At 40.2% G+C, this 19,773-nt stretch overlaps 2 protein-coding genes across 4 annotated transcripts; one reads left to right on the forward strand and one right to left on the reverse strand.

The window, feature by feature from the left end:
• Positions 1-625: 625 nt before the first annotated feature.
• Positions 626-16,760, reverse strand: LOC130924011 (tubulin alpha-1C chain-like). Of its 3 annotated transcripts, none has more exons than XM_057850292.1 (5): positions 16,702-16,760; positions 9,576-9,599; positions 2,667-2,886; positions 2,454-2,602; positions 626-2,129 (listed from the first exon to the last, which is right to left on the reverse strand). In XM_057850292.1, the coding sequence occupies exons 3-5, from the start codon at positions 2,782-2,784 to the stop codon at positions 1,152-1,154; spliced, it is 1,245 nt and encodes a 414-aa protein (XP_057706275.1). In that variant the 5' UTR covers positions 2,785-2,886; positions 9,576-9,599; positions 16,702-16,760; the 3' UTR covers positions 626-1,151. The 3 variants fall into 3 exon arrangements, with proteins under 3 accessions (XP_057706275.1, XP_057706276.1, XP_057706274.1); XM_057850293.1 differs by lacking the exon at positions 16,702-16,760 and adding an exon at positions 9,692-10,039 and having other exon boundaries at positions 626-2,105; XM_057850291.1 differs by lacking the exon at positions 16,702-16,760 and adding an exon at positions 9,692-10,039.
• On the forward strand, positions 9,978-16,386 carry LOC130924009 (dynein axonemal assembly factor 1 homolog). Its single transcript, XM_057850284.1, has 2 exons — positions 9,978-10,935; positions 12,159-16,386. The coding sequence occupies exons 1-2, from the start codon at positions 10,086-10,088 to the stop codon at positions 16,223-16,225; spliced, it is 4,917 nt and encodes a 1,638-aa protein (XP_057706267.1). The 5' UTR covers positions 9,978-10,085; the 3' UTR covers positions 16,226-16,386.
• Positions 16,761-19,773: the final 3,013 nt, after the last annotated feature.

Here is a 19,773-nt window from a genome sequence, read left to right on the forward strand (position 1 = left end):
AAATTAATTTCCCTTGCCTAATACATCAGTTTATGAGCACGTAAAATTTATGAACTATCGCTAGCAAAACTTACCATTTTTAGCTAAATTGCAATACTAAAAAGGTCCTCTAGATGGTACTGTTGGTCAAAAAAGAAGGGCAACTCACGAGGAACATGGCTGCAGGCGATGACTACATCATCTTTCGGGTATCGCTGTTGTACAACTGTCGCTGATATTGCTCCAGGCTGCCACCTGGAAGCGTTACTAACGAAGTCTTTTTCCACAGGACGCTGCATTCTTGTCATTTCCTGCAACACAAACACATAATTGTGCTGCCTCTCTTCACAAAACTACAAACATTATAACATTTACCACTCACGTGTAAATTTACCATTAAAAACATCTACATTCAACAGTGAAAAATGTAATAAGTTTATGAAAATGTAGGTTTTGGGCACAGATAGTAACACTTTTTTTTTCAATTAGTATCAAATGGGGGCTAAATGAAGTTTGTTTAAAAAAACGTTGCTTGCTTCATTGAGTGCATTAGGTTTTTTTTTCTTTGCAAGGTCAATAAATGCAGATTTTGGAAAAAATCACAAGCACATGTAGACCACCAATTTAATCAAGTCAAGTAGCATCATTCAGTTCAATATATTTTAGTGAATACAAAAATATCAGCCGATATATTGATCGTTTTTTAACTGTTCCAAATAATTGATCAGGGACATGTGGCACAAAGCCTGTCTCTTTTAGTTCTTCCTGGACATCCAGTACAGGTTGTATTCCATTTTACATGATATGTTGCATACCCAAAAGAAATTTACAATGTACCTATTAGTTGAAAAAAATAAAGCTTAATTTAAAAAAAAATTAATTAATAAAATATATACAGTAACATTAAATGTCAAAAGTCTATTAAAAAAAAAATGTAAAAAATCAATTTCTATACTAAACAATATTTGATTGTTAAATATATTGACAAAAAGTTTCTGACATTTGATATTTTAAATAGTCCAGCAACCAAAATACACTCCATAAACTAGGCATTATTCAAATATTAATCATCACAAAGAATCAATCAAGCACATCCAACGTCCCTGAAGTCTTAATCCACTTCTGCCATTTCCCGGTGACCAATCCAAGCTTCCCAAATATTCCTGTGTGATTCAATAGTACTCCCCCTCATCGTGGTCAACATCCAGGGAGCTGGCGCCAACCTCCTCGTAGTCCTTCTCGAGGGCAGCCATGTCCTCCCGGGCCTCGGTGAACTCGCCCTCCTCCATGCCTTCGCCAACGTACCAGTGCACGAAGGCACGTTTGGCGTACATCAGGTCAAACTTATGGTCCAATCGGGCCCAGGCTTCAGCAATGGCGGTGGTGTTACTGAGCATGCACACGGCTCGCTGCACCTTAGCTAGGTCACCCCCGGGCACCGCGGTGGGCGGCTGGTAGTTGATTCCCACCTTAAAGCCGGTAGGACACCAGTCAACAAAATGAACAGTGCGCTTGCTCTTGATGGCGTTGATAGCGGCGTTGACGTCTTTGGGCACCACATCACCACGGTACAGCAGACAGCAGGCCATGTACTTACCGTGGCGAGGGTCGCACTTCACCATCTGGTTGCTCGGGTCGAAGCAAGAGTTAGTGATCTGGGCAACGGACAGCTGTTCATGGTAGGCTTTCTCGGCCGACACTACTGGGGCGTAGGTAGCTAGTGGAAAGTGGATGCGCGGGTAAGGCACCAGGTTGGTCTGGAACTCGGTCAAGTCTACATTCAAGGCGCCATCGAAGCGCAACGAGGCAGTGATGGATGACACGATCTGGCTGATCAGCCGGTTCAAGTTAGTGTACGTGGGACGCTCAATGTCCAAGTTCCGGTGGCAGATGTCGTAGATGGCTTCATTGTCTACCATGAAAGCGCAGTCCGAGTGTTCCAGTGTGGTGTGCGTGGTCAAGATGGAGTTGTAGGGCTCCACCACAGCGGTGGACACCCGGGGGGCTGGGTAGATGGAAAATTCCAACTTGGATTTCTTGCCGTAGTCCACGGAGAGACGCTCCATTAGCAGTGAGGTGAAACCAGAACCGGTGCCGCCACCGAAGCTGTGGAACACCAGGAAACCCTGCAGGCCGGAACACATGTCGGCCTAGCCGGTATACACAAGACAGTGGTGTTGTCATGATGTCAACATTCTGACTTCGAGGCGATACCACGGCAAAAACTAAAAAGCCCTTTTTATGCAATGTGTTTTGTAAATGATTTACAAATCAACCCTCATCTCTGAAACGTTCACTGTCAGTTAAATTTGCAATCCGGCATTTGATCCTTTTTCACATTTCATAACATAATGACAACCCAAAATCTTTCTCCAAAATTTCTGTCTGCAATGGAATGGCTGACATATAACCCGTGTAAAGTAAATTTCCCCTGATAGGTCAGTAAATGTAGGTGCCCTGATTAAACTGCTTACCAGTTTGCGTATCCTGTCAGCTACCAAATCGATGATCTCTTTGCCAATGGTGTAGTGGCCGCGAGCGTAGTTGTTGGCCGCGTCCTCCTTACCCGTGATCAGCTGATTTGGGTGGAAGAGTTTACGATAGCCTCCGGTGCGCACCTCATCTACAGATAAAATCACTGTGAGTTATTAAAACTTTCACTACGTTGATTGGTGCTGAAGAGTTACCTATGACGGTAGGCTCCAAGTCCACAAAAACCGCCCTGGGGACGTGTTTTCCCGAACCAGTCTCACTGAAGAAGGTGTTGGAGGAACCGTCACTTCCGGAAACCTTGTCGCCGGGCATCTGACCGTCTGGTTGGATGCCATGCTCCAGGCAGTAGAGCTCCCAGCAGGCATTGCCGATCTGGACGCCAGCCTGGCCCACGTGTATCGAGATACATTCACGCTAAAGAAGGAAAACAAATCTTCACATGAGACCCGTACAGAGGAAGGGAATTGGGAGTAACCTCGGATGAGATTTTAGATTGCGACGACTCAGACATACTCAAACGTAACCGTAAACTTAAGACAAAACTCAAAGGAAAGCTTTAATGTTATGATTTCATAAATGTCAGAAATGCACTAAAATGGTTGCTTCAACCTTACTGGATGACTCACAGATTTCCTTCACCACAGGAAAATGTTTGGCGTTAAATCTGTGAAACTGGTGTCATCAGCCACATTCACTTTGCATGGGCCGTTAGAAAATTCATTTTATTTGGGGTTTGTCCAGAACACTTAACTCAATGTCTGCCACTGACGGTGATAAGTCGGATAGTGAATGATCACTACCAACCATCTCTGGTCAAATGCATTCGACCAGTGTTTTTCAACCTTTTCTGAGCCACGGCACGTTTTTACATTGGAAAAGATCTCGCGGCACAGCACAAACCATAAATGTTCTAAAATTACTTCCTGTACAATATATTTAATCATAAAACAATTTCTGAATATCTTTATTTACTCAGTGTTAAACTTGAGCCTGTTTAGATGAACACAAAACCGTTATCCTGGCAGGAATCTTCTTCAACAGCTCGCAGTCGCTCCATTTTTCTTTTTTATAGCAGTTAGGCTTGAAAAGCTCATAATTATTAGACAGGGGGACTTTAGCAATGTCTTTAACCACATCAAGGCCGAACATCTTGCTGACAATGGCTTTGCAGGCAAGTAGTATTAATCTTTCTGCCATAGTGTGGGACTTTTTGGATTTAGCAACAAGTTCAGCAACAAGGTTTGAGGGCTTTCTCATTGACCTTTGTAGTTTTTCTCAAAAACGTTGCCCGTTTCTCTGTGTTTTCACAAAGGCGAACAAAATAGTCCATCGACTTGTTTAAAAGCGACGGGTGTTTCGTTTGGAGATGACGTTTAAGCTTGCTTGCCACAATGGTGCTGTTAAATAGCTGCTCGTGTTGCGTTCAAGAACAGCTCGGATTTCAAGCCATCAGCCACCTTGCTGTCCTCAACAATGTGTTGGAATAAAGCACAGGGGGACCATTGAATGGCCGTCACATTTCGATAAAATGGAAAGGACACTTTTGTATATCGACACTTGACGAGTCTAATCAAATGACGTACAGTATATGTGCTGGGGGCCACATTTTCGCTAACAGCAAGGTGGCTGATGACTAGAAATCCGAGCAGTTCTTGAACACGACACAAGAAATCCCTTGTTCATCTGCACACAACCTTCTGCCCATTCCTTCCTTCGTGCTGCAACCCCACCCGATGACGTTAAAAAAATGCGATATTGGATAATTTCTCGTGGCACACTAGTGTGCCGCGCACACCGGTTGAAAAACACTGAATTAGACGTCTATTGCTGTCAAAGGCAGAGAATGAGCTAAGTGGCACTAAATGAACTAGAGTGACTTTCCCCGAATTGGTTGGAATTATAATGAAAAGTCAATCAAGCGCTTACGATATGACGTCGAGGCTTGAAATCGCTCAGCATCTGGCTAAGCTTTTTTTTTTTTTTTTAACAACAAAAAAGTCTATACCACACTCACCATGTCTCCTGAAGCAGAAGTGTGTGAGCGTTGGAATGAAAAAGACAGTTTACTGTCAAGGATGTTTAGAGTCTTGCGTTGTAAGTAGCAAGATGTTCTCTTTTTCTTTTAGGAAAACTAAATTAGGGGCTAATTCCAATTGGCTGACAACTTCTTGCAAGTCCTTTTCTTAGCAGGCCAATCAAAGAGGTCTTTTTGTCAGGAGCATGCTCAATGGCGTCCTCTGACTGTATACCTCCACTTTCTTGCTGCAATTTAATTCACACATTAATTACAGTGTCACATCACAAAGGTATGAAGAAAAAACATTTCTGATTCCATTAGCCCACGCCAACGATAGACCAATTTTCTGAACCCGTTGACTGCCATTGACGGCGATAGACCTCCAATCCATTTGAAAGGCAAGGTCGAAACGGATTGGACATCTATCGTCATTAATATCAGCGAGCCAGTAAAAAAATTTCAGCAAACGAATCATCAGTATTAATTAGTTGTCCGATAATATTGGTTAACAAAAGCATTTTAAAATGATATTATATAATATCAACATTGGTTTTTCATTATCAGTTTTGGGCCAATGTGCATGTTGCCTTCAAAGTGAATGTAGACGCGTTCTGCCTTTGTACAAGGGCTGGTCACAGCTTAGCACTGCAGTTATGCTCATTGACCATTAAATGTCTCCAATCTAAGATGCTTGAGATTTATTATGTGAGCGCTTATCCGAGCAAACCATTTGCGTTCATGGTGCAAAAATTAAATCAGTGGTTCTTAACCCGGGTTCAATCGAACCCCAGGAGATGTCACACTGCTGTTGCCATAGTGTGCACTTCCTGTGGGCAGTGTTGTTAATGACGGCGTTACAATATAACGGCGTTACTAACGGCGTTATTTTTTTCAGTAGTGGGTAATCTAATTAATCACTTTTCTCATCTTGGCAACGCCGTTACCGTTACTGAGGACGGAAAGGCATGCGTTACTATGCGTTATTATATTGGTCGAAAAGTCTGAGGGAGGCGGACTCACCGAGACGACAGAGCAGAGCAGGAGTGCGGAGGAGGCAAGAAAGTTGTGACGCCGAGCAAACGCGATGCTAGGTAGCTCCAATAATACATGTTGTAGCCGATAGCCCACAAACTACGCCTGCGTGTTATGGTAGATATGGTAGACATGGTAGATATGGTAGATATCACATGTACTGTATATAGATATAACTAGATGCAAAATGACAGACACGGCACTAGATGCGTTTGTAAACAGCCGCCATCTTAAAGCAGTAGACTTTTTAGGACGGCTCTGTTGTAGAGAACCTTCCTAGCGAACCTGGGTAACTTTTTTTATCTACAATACTTCTAAATCGGCAAAATCTTGACTTCAATCTATCTTTAAATGATGAAACAGTTTTAAAACTTTCATATGTCGAAAGTAGAGAGAAGGGAACTAATGCAATAATGGGAGCAATTTTAACAACTTTTAACAGTTTATTCAGGGTAAAGGGTAAATTAGGGTAAAGAATTGGGCTCGGGCCAATTGTACCAAAAACCTTCACAAAAAAATTCACATAGTGTGGCCTATGTTTTTTTTTTTTTTTTTTTTTTTTTTTGGAGGGGAAAAAAAAAGTAATTATCACCAATTACTTTGCCAAGTAACTAATTACTCTTACATTCAGGTAATTGAGTTACTAACGCAATTACTTTTTGGGAGAAGTAATTTGTAACTATAATTAATTACTCTTTTTCAGTAAGATTAACAACACTGCCTGTGGGTGTGGTACTGCAGTATAAAAGGAATCTCTGTGATGTGTCGGTGACACATATGCTGAGAAGCACACTGAATAAAGAAGTGTTGTTCCATTCAAGTCTCGGCCTTACATGTACTTAGATTAAGGAAGTACATAACAAAAGCCCTTTCTTTTAACTGCTAGTCTTCGGACCTGATGAGGTACTGGTTTGCTCAGTGGAAGGTTGACTCTCACTTGGTATGAAGTAATACAACAGACCAATGGACAGCATTGTCTCAAATTTTGACCCGTTTATAAAAAATGCTGTCAAAATAAGATTTTTGAACTAGAATTTGTTAAATTATTAGCTTGCTAGCTTAGATATATATTAATTTTGAATTTTAAAATTGCTTCATTATCTAATTCCGAAGGGTTCGGTGAATCCACATGTGAAACTTGTGGGGTTTGGTACCTTTAGCTATGTTAAGAACCACTGAATTAAGTGAACATTAATGATTGAGAAATAATGAATTATTATCAAGGGCACTTTTCCCATAACTTCTGTTGAAGTTGTTATCTTATTTTTCACAGAATGTTTATTTGGAAACTTTGCTCAAGTTGAACTGTTACATTTATCATTTTTAAAGTATCCAGCGAGGCATCACAGTACAATTAGCCATAATATGTTAATAAGTCCACCACCGCATATATTGGTATCGGATTTGATATCGGTATCAGATTTTTGTTGGGCAATATCGGGCTAATGGTTACCGGTTAATAAGTCATTATTAGACAACTCTAGTATTAATGATAAAAATGTTGCTGAGTCAATCAAGATTTTTGAAACCATGTCACTTGGCAGAAGTGTGAATCTAATTGTCAGTGTCATTGCAAAGCCTACATTTCAAAATTTGGAATGTTTTGTATTTTTATGCAACAAATGAATGCGCATTTTGAGGGTGTTGTTTTACAGCTTGGTGTTTCTTTTACAGCTATCCATTTTGAAGCTTATTAGCACACAAAACGAACAGCTAAAGATAGATGGTACATATGCTTTTCATGGTTCCGTGCTGTTTTAGGAAACAAATGGAACATTTGTTCTAAACATGTATCCAATTTTAAAGGTTTGTATAGCTACTTTTATGCTTATTTTTGTATACACATGTTGAATATGTGACTTCTTATGGGCGACTCTTCAAAATCTTTTCAACTAGTCACCTGAGGTGGGTAGCAATGCGTTACATATACTCCGTTACGTTTACTTGTGTAACTTTTAGAGAAAAATGTACTTTTAAGAGTAATTTAATAAGCCATACTTTTTACTTTCAATTGAGTAGATTTGTGAAGAAAAAACGCTACTCTTAGTCCGCTATTTTGGGCAACGCAAGAGTCGTTACATTTTTCCTCTTTATTTTACATTAGATTTATTTATTTTTTGGCTAGCGATGCTATTGCCAAGAGTAGTGCTACTAATTTCACCAATGAGACATCGCAACAATAATCACAATACTCCATTACATCAATCAGATGCAAGTTTGCCGTTCTACGGTCACGCAAGCCTGTTCAATCGCGTGTCTTTATAGCACCGTAACAAATGAAGTATTTGACATAGATCGCTGCCCTCAACATGAATCAAAATTGCGGATTTAAAACGTTCTCCCAGTTTTTATTTGGCACCGATTGACCACGGAAAACCGGAGATCTTTTTAAATTCATAATAGTAGCTATGGAGGAACTATAGTATTCACTACTCAAACTAGGAACTATTTTCTCTACTAGAGGGAAGGGCACACATGCTCTTTGGACGAATAATGCTTCATTACTGTTTTTTTCCCTCTCTTTATTTTAATGTTTTTTTTTTTCTTTGGCTCAATGTGATTATGTAATGGGTTATTGTACAGCATCATTATAACAACAGTTCACATCGATAATAGAGGTGTGAGAAATTTCCGATTCTTCGATTATTCGCGATTCGGTCGTGGAAGATTCGAGAACGGTTCACAAACACCCAAATTCTGATGTTTGAAATATGTCAAGTAAAGCGGAACTAAAACACAATCAGCACGGTCTTCGGGACGCAATGAGGAACGGACCAAGAGTAAACATCATGCTTGTCATTACCCGGGTAATGACAATGCTCAACTCATGGCTCTGGCTCAACTCATGCCGCTAGATAAAAAATAAAAATACCTGACTGCTGCCGACAGCCGCTACAAACTACTATGCTACGGTAGATATCACATGTATAAAGAACAAGATGCAAAAAGACAGAAAACTAGATGGGAAATGACAGACTTGCAGGCATTAGTTAACAGCCGCCATCTTAAAACAGTAGACTTCCCTGGAAGGCGGTTGTAGCGAACCTTCCATGCGAACACAATTAACTTTTTATCTAAAATACTCCTAAATGGGCAAAATCTTGACTTGAATCTATCTTTAAAACACTTTTAAAACTTTCCCATGTCGAAAGTGGACAGAAGGGAAATTATGGAATAACAGGAGCAATTTTAACAACTTTAACGGTTGATTCACAACATTAAATTAATTTAATGTAGTTTAAAGCTGCAGATAGAATGGGGACTTGGGTATTTTATTTTACTGTTTTGAACTGTAAACTTGATACTGAAATCGTCATTTATTTAAGCCTGAGTGGATTTTTGTACCAATTTTGTAACTAATGTACGAAACATTAAAAGCAGCATCATCAATAATCGATTTATAATCGAATCGTAGCCTCTGAATCGTATTCGTAATCGAATCGTTAGGTGCCTAAAGATTCCTGCCTCTAATAGATAAGTTGCTAAGAGAAAAAAAATATCATTGTTTAAAACAAAAATAAGCAGTTACTCAAAATGTTACTCATTACTTGAGTATTACTTTAACTGGATACTTTTTTACTTGTACTTGAGTACATTTTTTTTTATGACTACTTTGGTCTTACTTGAGTAATATTTTTTTAAGTAATGTTACTTTAACTCGAGTAAAATTTTTGGTTACCCTACCCATCTCTGCTACTCATTTTCCATCAGCACCACGTTGTTAAATATGTATTTGTCATCTTTTTTTTTTTTTTTAATCTTGATCTTGAAATTATCCAAACCTATAATTAATGTTTGTTAAACAAAATTAAACAGCCATTGTGATTCACGTAAATGTACAAATGCTACAAGTTTCTTTTTTCATGTAACAAAATGTGTTTAAGCAAATAGGAAAGCTTTCTGAATTTGAAGCGCCACGGATATGTGGGATGATATTTATTTAGAATATATTGTTATTGTATACCCAGTTAAGGAATTTGGATAGTGCCATTCCAATTGTGTTTGTGTACATGAGGAATACATTGGGATCTATGCGTCGTAGTGGAAATCATACCTGCCAAGAAACGCTTCTTCTTTCCTGTAACAACAAAAGGTTGAATAAAGTTAAGGCCTCTATGAAAATCATCACGAGTGAGACACATTTACGTAGTTATAAAGACGAATACATACCGATGAACGCGGACTGCTGCTTTCACCGGAAGGTAAGCTTCTACTGTACTAGATTAATGGACCATTCTAAATATTACGATAGATTTTGGGAAAATTAAAATTGTCTTCCGGAAAGTTATCTTTAAACCAGAGCGGGTAATATTCGCCATTACGGACGCGTAAAACGGAGTTTATGACGTTTCGTCAAACGCTTACGTAGGCTGACGTCACGCCCCTCGTTTCGTGAACCTTTTTAAAACAAACTTACTCTTTTGTGACGCCATTCCAATAGAATTCAGCGCCTAATGGCTGTAATTATTGAATGTGGGTTCTAAAAGGCAATTAAACGCCCGGGGGTGTGAGGACACGTTGTTTGACGAACCCGGAAGTGAGCGGTGCTGCGTTCAAAAACACTATGGAAAAAACACTACCTACGAAACGCGTCTCTTTGAGAAACGACGAAAATACGCCACTGAAAAAATTCTCCGGGCCACGGATGACCAAGAAGTTCTTAAAGGACCACTGCAGGGAAAACAGGCTATACAGCACACCGCATCTGAATGACACACTCTACCTACATTTTAAGGGTTTCTCCACTATTGAAAACTTGGAGGAGTACACTGGGCTTAAGTGTCTGTGGCTGGAAAGTAACGGACTGCAGCGCATTGAGAACCTGGACGCGCAGATCAATTTGCGCTGCCTGTTCCTGCAGCAGAACCTGATCCACAAGTTGGAAAATTTGTCACCTATGCAGAAGTTGTGCTCCCTGAATGTCTCCAACAACTACATTAATACCATCGAGAACATCTCCTGCCTCCCTCAGCTCAGCACTCTGCAGATCGCACACAACAAGCTTGAGGTGGTCAACGACATCCAGCACCTGAGTGAATGTGTGGCCCTAACAGTTCTGGACTTGTCACACAACCTCCTCCATGAGCCAGGGATTCTTCCCATCCTAGAGGCCATGCCAGAATTGCGTGTACTGAATTTGATGGGCAACAAGGTGGTGAGCCAGATTCCTAACTACAGGAAGACACTAATTGTCCGTCTTCGGCAGCTTACCTTTCTTGATGACCGGCCTGTCTTCCCGCGAGACAGGGCATGTGCTGAGGCATGGGCCCTGGGGGGTCTTGAGTTAGAACGCAAGGAGAGGGAGCAATGGGACAACCAAGAAAGAAAAAAAATCCGGGAGAGCTTGGACGCCTTGGCCTTGATTAAGAAGAAAGCACAGCGGAAACTGCGTCTTAAAGAAGAAGCTGCGAAAGGTAAGATTTGTCATCCAACACCAGTGCTGTTCTTAGCAGCCCTTCTAATTTTTGTCTTAGTATTTTGGGTTGAAATACTTATTTATCTTAGTCATATTTAAGCCATTTCAAAATATTTTAGTCTTTGTCAAGTTTTAGTCGACAGCTACTTAAAATGTTTTCGTCTATAAAATTCAAACGTTGTAGTCCAAAAATAAAGGTTTCCAACAATTTCGAATGAACATAGACGAGCACATATTGTAGCATCTACAAGGACAACGCAAACTTGTTGATGATAATAAACACTCAGCAGGAAAGGCAGTACAAAATTTTCAATTAAACCCACCTGGAAGCCACGGACTGTATGGAAAAAAAATGGTTGTAAGAGCATTTAACACTGGTAAATCTGGGATTTTTGTTGTTGTTTTTTTTTTTTTTTTTGCTATTCTCAGAGTCTAGTCAGAAGTTGTAAACAAATAATAAGCATCTTTGTCCGAAAGACTAAGACTAAAATCAGAATTAAAATGGCTGCCAAAAACAACACTGGTGTTGGATGTCAGTATTTCCCAGTAATCGTTCATTTACCAAACAAAACAGCTGTAGTGGGCTATTAGCTAAATGCCCTTTTGCCAACTGGCTCTCCTCTAGACTTACTGACCAGAGAAGCCAAGTGGCTCTGCTTTAGACTGGCCAGTGATTTGAGCCGAAACTCGCCATTCTGAAGCTAACACGAATGCTACGCTAAGGTTAGATTTGCGTTTGATGATCACTAAGCACAGACCTCTAAAGGCTAAAGCAGCATTGCATATTTTCTCTTGCCAAGATAAGAAAAATCTTACTGTGTTTCCAAACAAGCAAAATGGAGCGCAGCCTAGCTTTTAGATACATCCTAAACTCCGGTGAGGATAGTGGGGGAGAAGCACAGCACATCTCACATGAATCACATGACCCAAACACTGCTACGATACAAGCTGACGTACTCCACGTACAATATGGAAATGCCACACACTGTGAACATATGACAGAAATTATGTCACATTTTCATCTCGTTGTCGTCTCGCCAGACAAAAACTGGCATTTGTCTCGTTATGTTCTAGTCTCCAAAGCCACGTTTTTAGCTCGTCATTGTGACGTCATCATCATGGAAAAATTGTTCGTCAACGATTGGCGTCATTGTTGACGAAAACAACACTGTCCAACATAAAATGCGTTGATTTTGATAACCGCTATTTGCCTTTTTCCAGGTGACTGTGAGGCTTCCATCAATTCCGAAACTGCTTGTGAAGAATCATCTGCTGAAAATATCCGTAGCTTTGTGCAGAATACATTGGATGCCCACGATGAATTTCTCCAAAGTCAAAAAACCTGTGAAAACCAGAAAGATGACCAGGAATCAGAATTGGAGCAGCTTGATGAATACTTAGAGTCCAACAGTGAAGATGAAATGTTTAAGGAGGATAAAGAATTGGCCCAAGAATCAGATGAAGAGAAAGCTCGTGTTGTTGTTGATAAAACAGGAACAGAAACTACAATAACTGTAAACTATGATGACGAGGAGAACCAGATTCTTTCAGTGAAGGTAGACTCACATTGTCCCAGTCTACCGGTAACCGGACTGGGGGATGCAACGGTGCTACACATTGACGACATTCTTGTTGCTGAGGATGATAAACCGCCTAGCATCCAAAGCCCTGTGAATGACAAACTGGAGGGGGATGGTTTGATAGAGGAGCTTGATGGAGATTTGAAGGAAGAGATTAAACAGAAAGATGAAGAACCGTCTCAATGTGGTGATGATTGTCAAGGGGACCTGGTTCTTGAGCATGAGTCAGGACAAGAATGTACAATTTTAAAAACTGAGCACGAGCTTTCTTCCGTAACGGAATATTCCCCCAAAGAAACACAAAGTTCTATCAGTCTCCGGACTCAAACGGAGGATTCAGTCTCGATGAATGTTGATAATATTTGTCATTTTGATTTAGAAATGCCTCCTGAAAATACTCATAGAGTTGTGCAGGAAATACTGGAGGTACATGAGGATGTTCTGCCTGTTCAAACAATATCACAAACTGTTGAAAACAGTGAAAAGGAAGATGACTCAAAACCAGGGTTCCTGTATGAAAGACTGGAGAACAAGGGTGATATTTCTGGAGAAATGGAACATGAACATCACACCATGAATTTGGGTGGAGAAAGGGATGAAGTTCATGGCAGTGAAGCAGGAAGAGAACCTGCAACATTTTTAAACCCTGATAGCCAATATGTCCAGCACCTTTTCGTGGTAGAATCTGGGGAAGAACCACCGAGTCTCATTGTATCGCAAACTGGGCTGCAGAGTGGGGATTTACTCCATACTGATGATTGTGTTGATGATAATGTCAAACCATCTGCTGAGAACATCAGTAGATCTCCGCTGGAAATACTGCAGGTTCAGCAATTTGAGGAAGACCAGAGAAGAGTTGAAGATTCTGAATCAGAGCAGCTTGATGATTTCAAGACTGAAATTGAAGGGGAGATTTCTAAAGAAGATAAAGACTATCAGCAGGTGGCTGGAGCGGAGTTTAATGTCTTTGCAGATGAAGCAATAATAAATTCTAAAATGATAGTATACCCAGACCAACAAGGGAACCAACTTCCTTTGGTGATAATTCCTTGTGAAGAGCCACAAAACACATGTCAACTGGGGACTGGATTGCAGAGTGCAGAGATCCTGCATACCCATGATAGCTTTTATCTTAAAAATGTGGAACCAGCTTCTCTGAATATTGTGGATGACATACTGGTTCACCAAAGTCAAACAGTACTTGGGTCTGATGAAAACCAGAAAAAATATGAAGACTCTGAATCAGAGCAGCCTGATGAAGGTATGAAGCCATCTAAGGAAGATGAAGAAAGGGCTAATTGGGGTGATGGGCAGGGGGATTGGGTTCTTGCAGATGAAGCAGGAAATGAGCTCGCAACAAATATAAACCCTGAGCTTCAGGAGAATCAACTTCCTTTGGTCACTGTAGATTCTTCTCAAGACCTGGAGGATCTTATCGATCTTATTGTTTTTGAGGATGTTGAACCACTCACTGAGAACATCCAAATTTGTGTCCAGGATACACTACAGGACTACGAGGATTTTCTCCAAAGTCAAACTACACAACCACCTTATGAAAACCAGGAAAAAGACGAAGTCACCAAATCAGAGCAGCTTGATAATGGATCGGGGGTCACAATTGAAGAATTTATGTCTAAAGAAGAAGAACAACAATCTCAACATGCTAACAATTATGTAGTTAGTGATGAAGCAACAATAGAACTTACAGAAAATGTAAACCATGAACATCATGGCAACCAGCAGCCTTCCATGGAGGTATTCCCTACTCAAGCACTTCTCAAAACTCGAGTGCATAGTGACGATCATCCTAAACTTGAGAATGTGGAAGCAGTTGGTAGGAAAATTCATTACCTTGTGCAGGACTCATTGGAAGTCAATGAAGAGTTTGTCCAAGGTCAGACATCACAACATATAGATAGAGAGGAGGATTCAGTTATTGCTGATGATGTAGGAAATGAGCTTGCAACAAATATAAACCCTGAGCTTCAGAAGAATCAACTTCCTTTGGTCACTGTAGATTCTTCTCAAGACCTGAAGGATCAAGCAATGCTCATCGATCTTATTGTTTTTGAGGATGTTGAACCACTCACTGAGAACATCCAAATTTGTGTCCAGGATACACTACAGGACTACGAGGATTTTCTCCAAAGTCAAACTACACAGCCACCTTATGAAAACCAGGAAAAAGACGAAGTCTCCAAATCAGAGCAGCTTGATAATGGATCGGGGGTCAGAACTGAAGAATTTATGTCTAAAGAACAAGAACAACAATCTCAACATGCTAACAATTATGTAGTTAGTGATGAAGCAACAATAGAACTTACAGAAAATGTAAACCATGAACATCATGGCAACCAGCAGCCTTCCATGGAGGTATTCCCTACTCAAGCACTTCTCAAAACTCGAGTGCATTGTGACGATCATCCTAAACTTGAGAATGTGGAAGCAATTGATAGGAAAATTCATTATCTTGTGCAGGACTCACTGGAAGTCAATGAAGAGTTTGTCCAAGGTCAAACATCACAGCATATAGAGAGAGAGGAGGATTCGGTTATTGCTGATGAAGTAGGAAGAGGACTTGAGCACCAGGATAGTCAGTTTCATTCAGTTTGCGTAGAGTCTTGTGAAGGCTGGGAGGATGCAGAGCTGGTCTGGATTGAGGATATTATTCTTGAAGAAGTCGAACTACTTGTGAACAGCATTCAAAGTTTAGTGAAAGATACACCAGAGGCTGAGGACTTTCTGCAGAGTCAAAAAACAGATGAAAAGCAAGAAAACAATGAGATCTCTGAAACAGGGCCTCTTGAAGGAGTTATGAAGAGTCAAAAAGTAGAGATCTCCGAAGAACAGAGAGAACAACCTCAGACTGAAGGAGAGCTGGTTCTTGCCAGAGAAACTACAAAGGAACCTGCAGCAGTTATGAATACACCGCAATGGGAAAACCAACTCCCATCAGTGGTAGATTTTCTTAACGAACCACAAAGTCCTGGTGCGATGGAGAGTGAACTGGAGGATGACGTTTTACTATATACTGATGATATTCTTTTTGAGGATATGGAACCACATGCTGAGAATAACCATAACCTTGTTCAATACACACAAAAGGTCCATGAGGAGTTTCTCCTAAGTAAAACAATACGATATACCAACATAAACCAGGAAAAAATAGACGACTCCAATTTAGAACACCTTGATGAAGAAGTGGAGGTTGAGATTAAACATGAGTTGTCTGGAGAAGACAATGGAAAGGCAAGAGAGGACTTCTGGGTTCTTGCCAGTGAGACAGAAATGGAACCTTCAACAATTGAGCACCATGAAAACAAACTGAGTTTGGTGATGGTAGATTCTGAAGTAGCTTGTGAACCAGGCCCGCAAGAAACTGGACTGGAAGTTGTCGAGCTGCTTCACCTTGATGATCGCCCTGATTTTGAGGTTGTGGAAATGTCCTCCCCTCGGCAGGTGGTCGAAACAAAAACAGAAGTCTTATTAGCAGATGGTTTTGAAGATGGATCAGTCATTATTAACATGCTCCCTTGTGGTCCAGATTATATGTCACTGCCTTTAATGAGCAGTGCCAACAAGCCACCAGAACCTCCTCATGATCCTTCCTTCTTATACCCAGAAGAGGATGATAAGCTTCTGGATCTGGAACTAGAGAAAAATTTGAATCACATCAAATTTCCCTCTTCAAGCCCACATCTGGAATGAGCTGGAATGATGTCATAAGACTTTCTAACAGCACTTTGGATTTTGTATGTATGCACTTTAAATTAAACATAGAAGTTCATACGCAACAGAACAGAATAAACCAAAGTAAACACACCAAAGTCAATGCAATGACAAACATAAGCTTTTCACAATGAAAACTTGAGTAAATAAAGCTATTATGATTCAAACAAGCTGGTTCTCATTATTATGGAATTTATTGTGTTTACCAAAAAATAGTCCGGTATTGCTTGAGCCAATTGACTGCGAGAGACGTCCAATCCATTTGAACTAGAAGGGCTTAGTTCAAATGAATTGCTCGTCTTTCAATGGGTATTACATCATACACAGGTGGAACTAATCAGTCTCTTCAAAGCGGACCCATCTAACAAAAACACATTAAAAATGCTCAATTAACCATGCATACATTTGCAACATTCAGTAGCTTAAATGAGCCGTTGTAAAAGATTGAGCTGTACCGAATGACTCCCCAGGCCTGCAACGCCTTACCCTCCCGGGTCTAAAAGATGCTATCCCCTTTCACCTCGGTCTCACTCACACCGTGGAATGACTTTCATGCTTGGCTGCGGTCCAATTTTATCTCCAGGAGTAGTTGCTAGGCGACAGGCAGGGACGTCGTTATTGCCAGTGTGATGAGACCCATACACCATCACTGCCGATCTGTTACTTATTATCAGCGGTCGTCAATGTGACTGTCACGCGGGTCAGAGGGCTAAAGAGGTCCTTGTAGATATTAGTACAGTGCTGGAATCACTAAATTAGGTACATACACTACTGATTGCTGGGTTTATTTGGAACGAAATTTTAAATGACACAGTCTAGTTGATTCTTTTACCCAACTACACTTTGTTGCATTTAGTAGCTGTATATGCTAATTTATTTAGCTAGCTTGTTCAAACTGTTAGAACCCATTCACTGTCAACCCGGGTCACAGTATGTGTTGCGGTAGCTTGTAAAAGAGGGAAATTTATTTTGAAAACACATTGACAGCAGTAGATGTCCAGTATATTTCAACTGGGTGGGCTTGGAAACAATCGAATGATCAGTTAAAATAGACTGGCCGTCAATTGTCGTCAATGGCTGCCAAAGAGTTAAGATATGTGAGGTCACCAGGGATTTCTAAAAGCAAAAAATTGCAAAAACATTCTTATGCAATGTAATAAAAACTAGAGCTGACAAAATTATCGCGTTAACGGGCGGTATTTTTTTTAATTAATCACGTTAAAATGTTTAACACATGCTCGGAGCGACCCACTCATGCATTGCCACGAACAGACAACAATGGCGCCGTTTTAAGGATATTGAGAGCTAAGAGGAAGAGACAAGGGAATGGAGTGGATACTGGCATTCACTGGAGCCGCAATATTTACTGGTATAAACTTTAGCATCTCTTCCACCACAATTATATCTTCTGATGTGGGGAAGAATGACAGGAGACGATCTTTTCCTTAACACAATGCAGAGAAGATATACAATTTGCAGCCACCACTGACAGTCATGGTTGCACAACTTCCCATCATGCATTTGGGCAGCTAAGAACAGCTAAGTCGCTACAGTATCATTTAGTGAAAGCACAACAAAAATAATATTCCTATCTCTCAAAAAAAAAATTCACAAAAAGAAAAGCACTCAATGCAAAGAGAACTGGCATTCCCAATCAAAATAGCTGTGCAAAGTAATACTTGGTGAAACTCATTCACATTAAACATTTTGTTTAGCTCATCAAATACACTAGATGGCAATATTTAGTCACAATTTACAAACTATCAAAATTGCTATAACTTGTACTCACAATTATCTTTTAAGATTTACAAGTCTTTCTATGCGTGGATCCCTTTCACAGAAAGTGTTTATAATGTTAATGCCATCTTGTGGATTTATTGTTATAATAAACAAAGTTCTTATGTACAGTATGTTGAATGTATACATCCGTCTTGTCTTATCTTTCCATTCCAACAACAATTTACAGAAAAATATGGCATATTATAGAGATGGTTTGAATTGCGATTAATAACGATTAATTAATTTTTAAGCTGTGATTAACTCGATTAAAAATTGTAATCGTTTGACAGCCCCAATAAAAACATAGGAGGAGAAAAAAAACATAATTCTGAAAGGGTTAAAATCTCTAATCTAAATGCCCCATTGACTCCCACCTCAAAAAGTGCTTTTTTCCAAGCTTGAAGCCATCAGTGAGTCTAGTCACTCTCTCGGCTTATCTATTATCACTCGTTTATTCTTAGAAGCTTAACTAAAAATAAACAAGGACAGCAGAGAACTTGTTTTCCTCCCTTCCTTGAAAAAGGACTTTAATTTCCTGCAAATGCCATTTTTTAGTCATCCTATAGAGATAAACAGTTCCCTTGATGTGATTTTTTTTTTTTTTTACTTGAACTTGAGTGTCTCCATTTCCTTAAAGGCTGTTTTGACTACATTTTTCAACTTAATGAACACTGCATCACTTCATTAACTACTAATGCTGATTTACTTCTTTTTTCATGCACTTAACTAATTTCCTGCCATGGACAGGGACAGACGTCAAATCTATTTTAATTGGTAGGGCTGCCAGTGGTTTACAGTTAAAATGGATTGAACGTCCATCACTGTCCATGGCAGCGAATGTGTTAAAAGCCTGCAAGCCTTTCATCAGACTTAACGGTGCACTCAAGTCAGGCAGCTAAGGCATATTATACGTTCATGAAAGATACACATCTCATAAGTGGCTGGGATAACTGGATTATGCAGGCCCAGCGTGCGCTGCGCTAATGGAGGCGGCGGCCCGGAGGGAATAACTGGGCTCGCCTGCAACGCCAGCCTATTGTGGGCTCGCCAAGGCCAATCACAGTCGCACTTAGTCCTCATCCATATTTCATGGAGGAGCCAAAGATGGAGGTGTGCGTTGCTTTGGGATGTGTATAACAAAAGTCGGAATGTTGCCATAATAATTGTTTAAACGAGAATGATAATGTTTTATTTTTGGATGGAGTAAAAACTTATTTAACTTAAATTTAAGCTATAAACAAGTTTCCGAGGTACTTCCGCTTGTCTTCCGCATTTTTGCTCGCAACCTTCGTTTTACACTTTCACCAACCAAAACAACAGTGGAGCTGGAGTGCCATCACTCATCAAAATCCCTCAAAAAAGATAATTTGGAAATAACACATCCATCTGCCATCATCACAACATGGGAGGACAGCATGTTCATGAAGGTAAATGTGGAACCAAGCCCATGCCACCACAAAGACCGGGTGTTTATGTAGCCATGTTGCCGCTTTCTAAGGTATGGTCTTCCTATCCCTGCATCTTCATGTGTTCAGTGCTCAAAAAATACCGAACCTAAAATCTTGAACACGAACCGACTTGTTGTCTTTGATATTGTTATTACGATGACGATTTTAATTATGATTAATATTATTTACGACAACTACTGTACTGCTGTGGCTGCAACACATGCTATCTGCTAATAGCCTGTTGCTAATCAGTACGTGTAGGGTGGCACAACTATCTAAATGCATTAGTGTTGCAAAGAT

Source organism: Corythoichthys intestinalis, chromosome 11, assembly GCF_030265065.1.
Source record: "Corythoichthys intestinalis isolate RoL2023-P3 chromosome 11, ASM3026506v1, whole genome shotgun sequence".
NCBI lineage: Eukaryota > Metazoa > Chordata > Actinopteri > Syngnathiformes > Syngnathidae > Corythoichthys > Corythoichthys intestinalis.

What these genes read in the sequence shown, in the direction of transcription:
- LOC130924011 (XM_057850292.1), bottom strand. Translation starts at nt 2,784, where the DNA reads ATGCCCGGCGACAAGGTTTCCGGAAGTGACGGTTCCTCCAACACCTTC. An exon ending in CTTGGAGCCTACCGTCATAG is followed by an intron (nt 2,603 to 2,666) that starts GTAACTCTTCAG and finishes TTTTATCTGTAG; the next exon opens with ATGAGGTGCGCACCGGAGGC. An exon ending in CTGACAGGATACGCAAACTG is followed by an intron (nt 2,130 to 2,453) that starts GTAAGCAGTTTA and finishes TATACCGGCTAG; the next exon opens with GCCGACATGTGTTCCGGCCT.
- LOC130924009 (XM_057850284.1), top strand. Translation starts at nt 10,086, where the DNA reads ATGGAAAAAACACTACCTACGAAACGCGTCTCTTTGAGAAACGACGAA. An exon ending in TAAAGAAGAAGCTGCGAAAG is followed by an intron (nt 10,936 to 12,158) that starts GTAAGATTTGTC and finishes GCCTTTTTCCAG; the next exon opens with GTGACTGTGAGGCTTCCATC.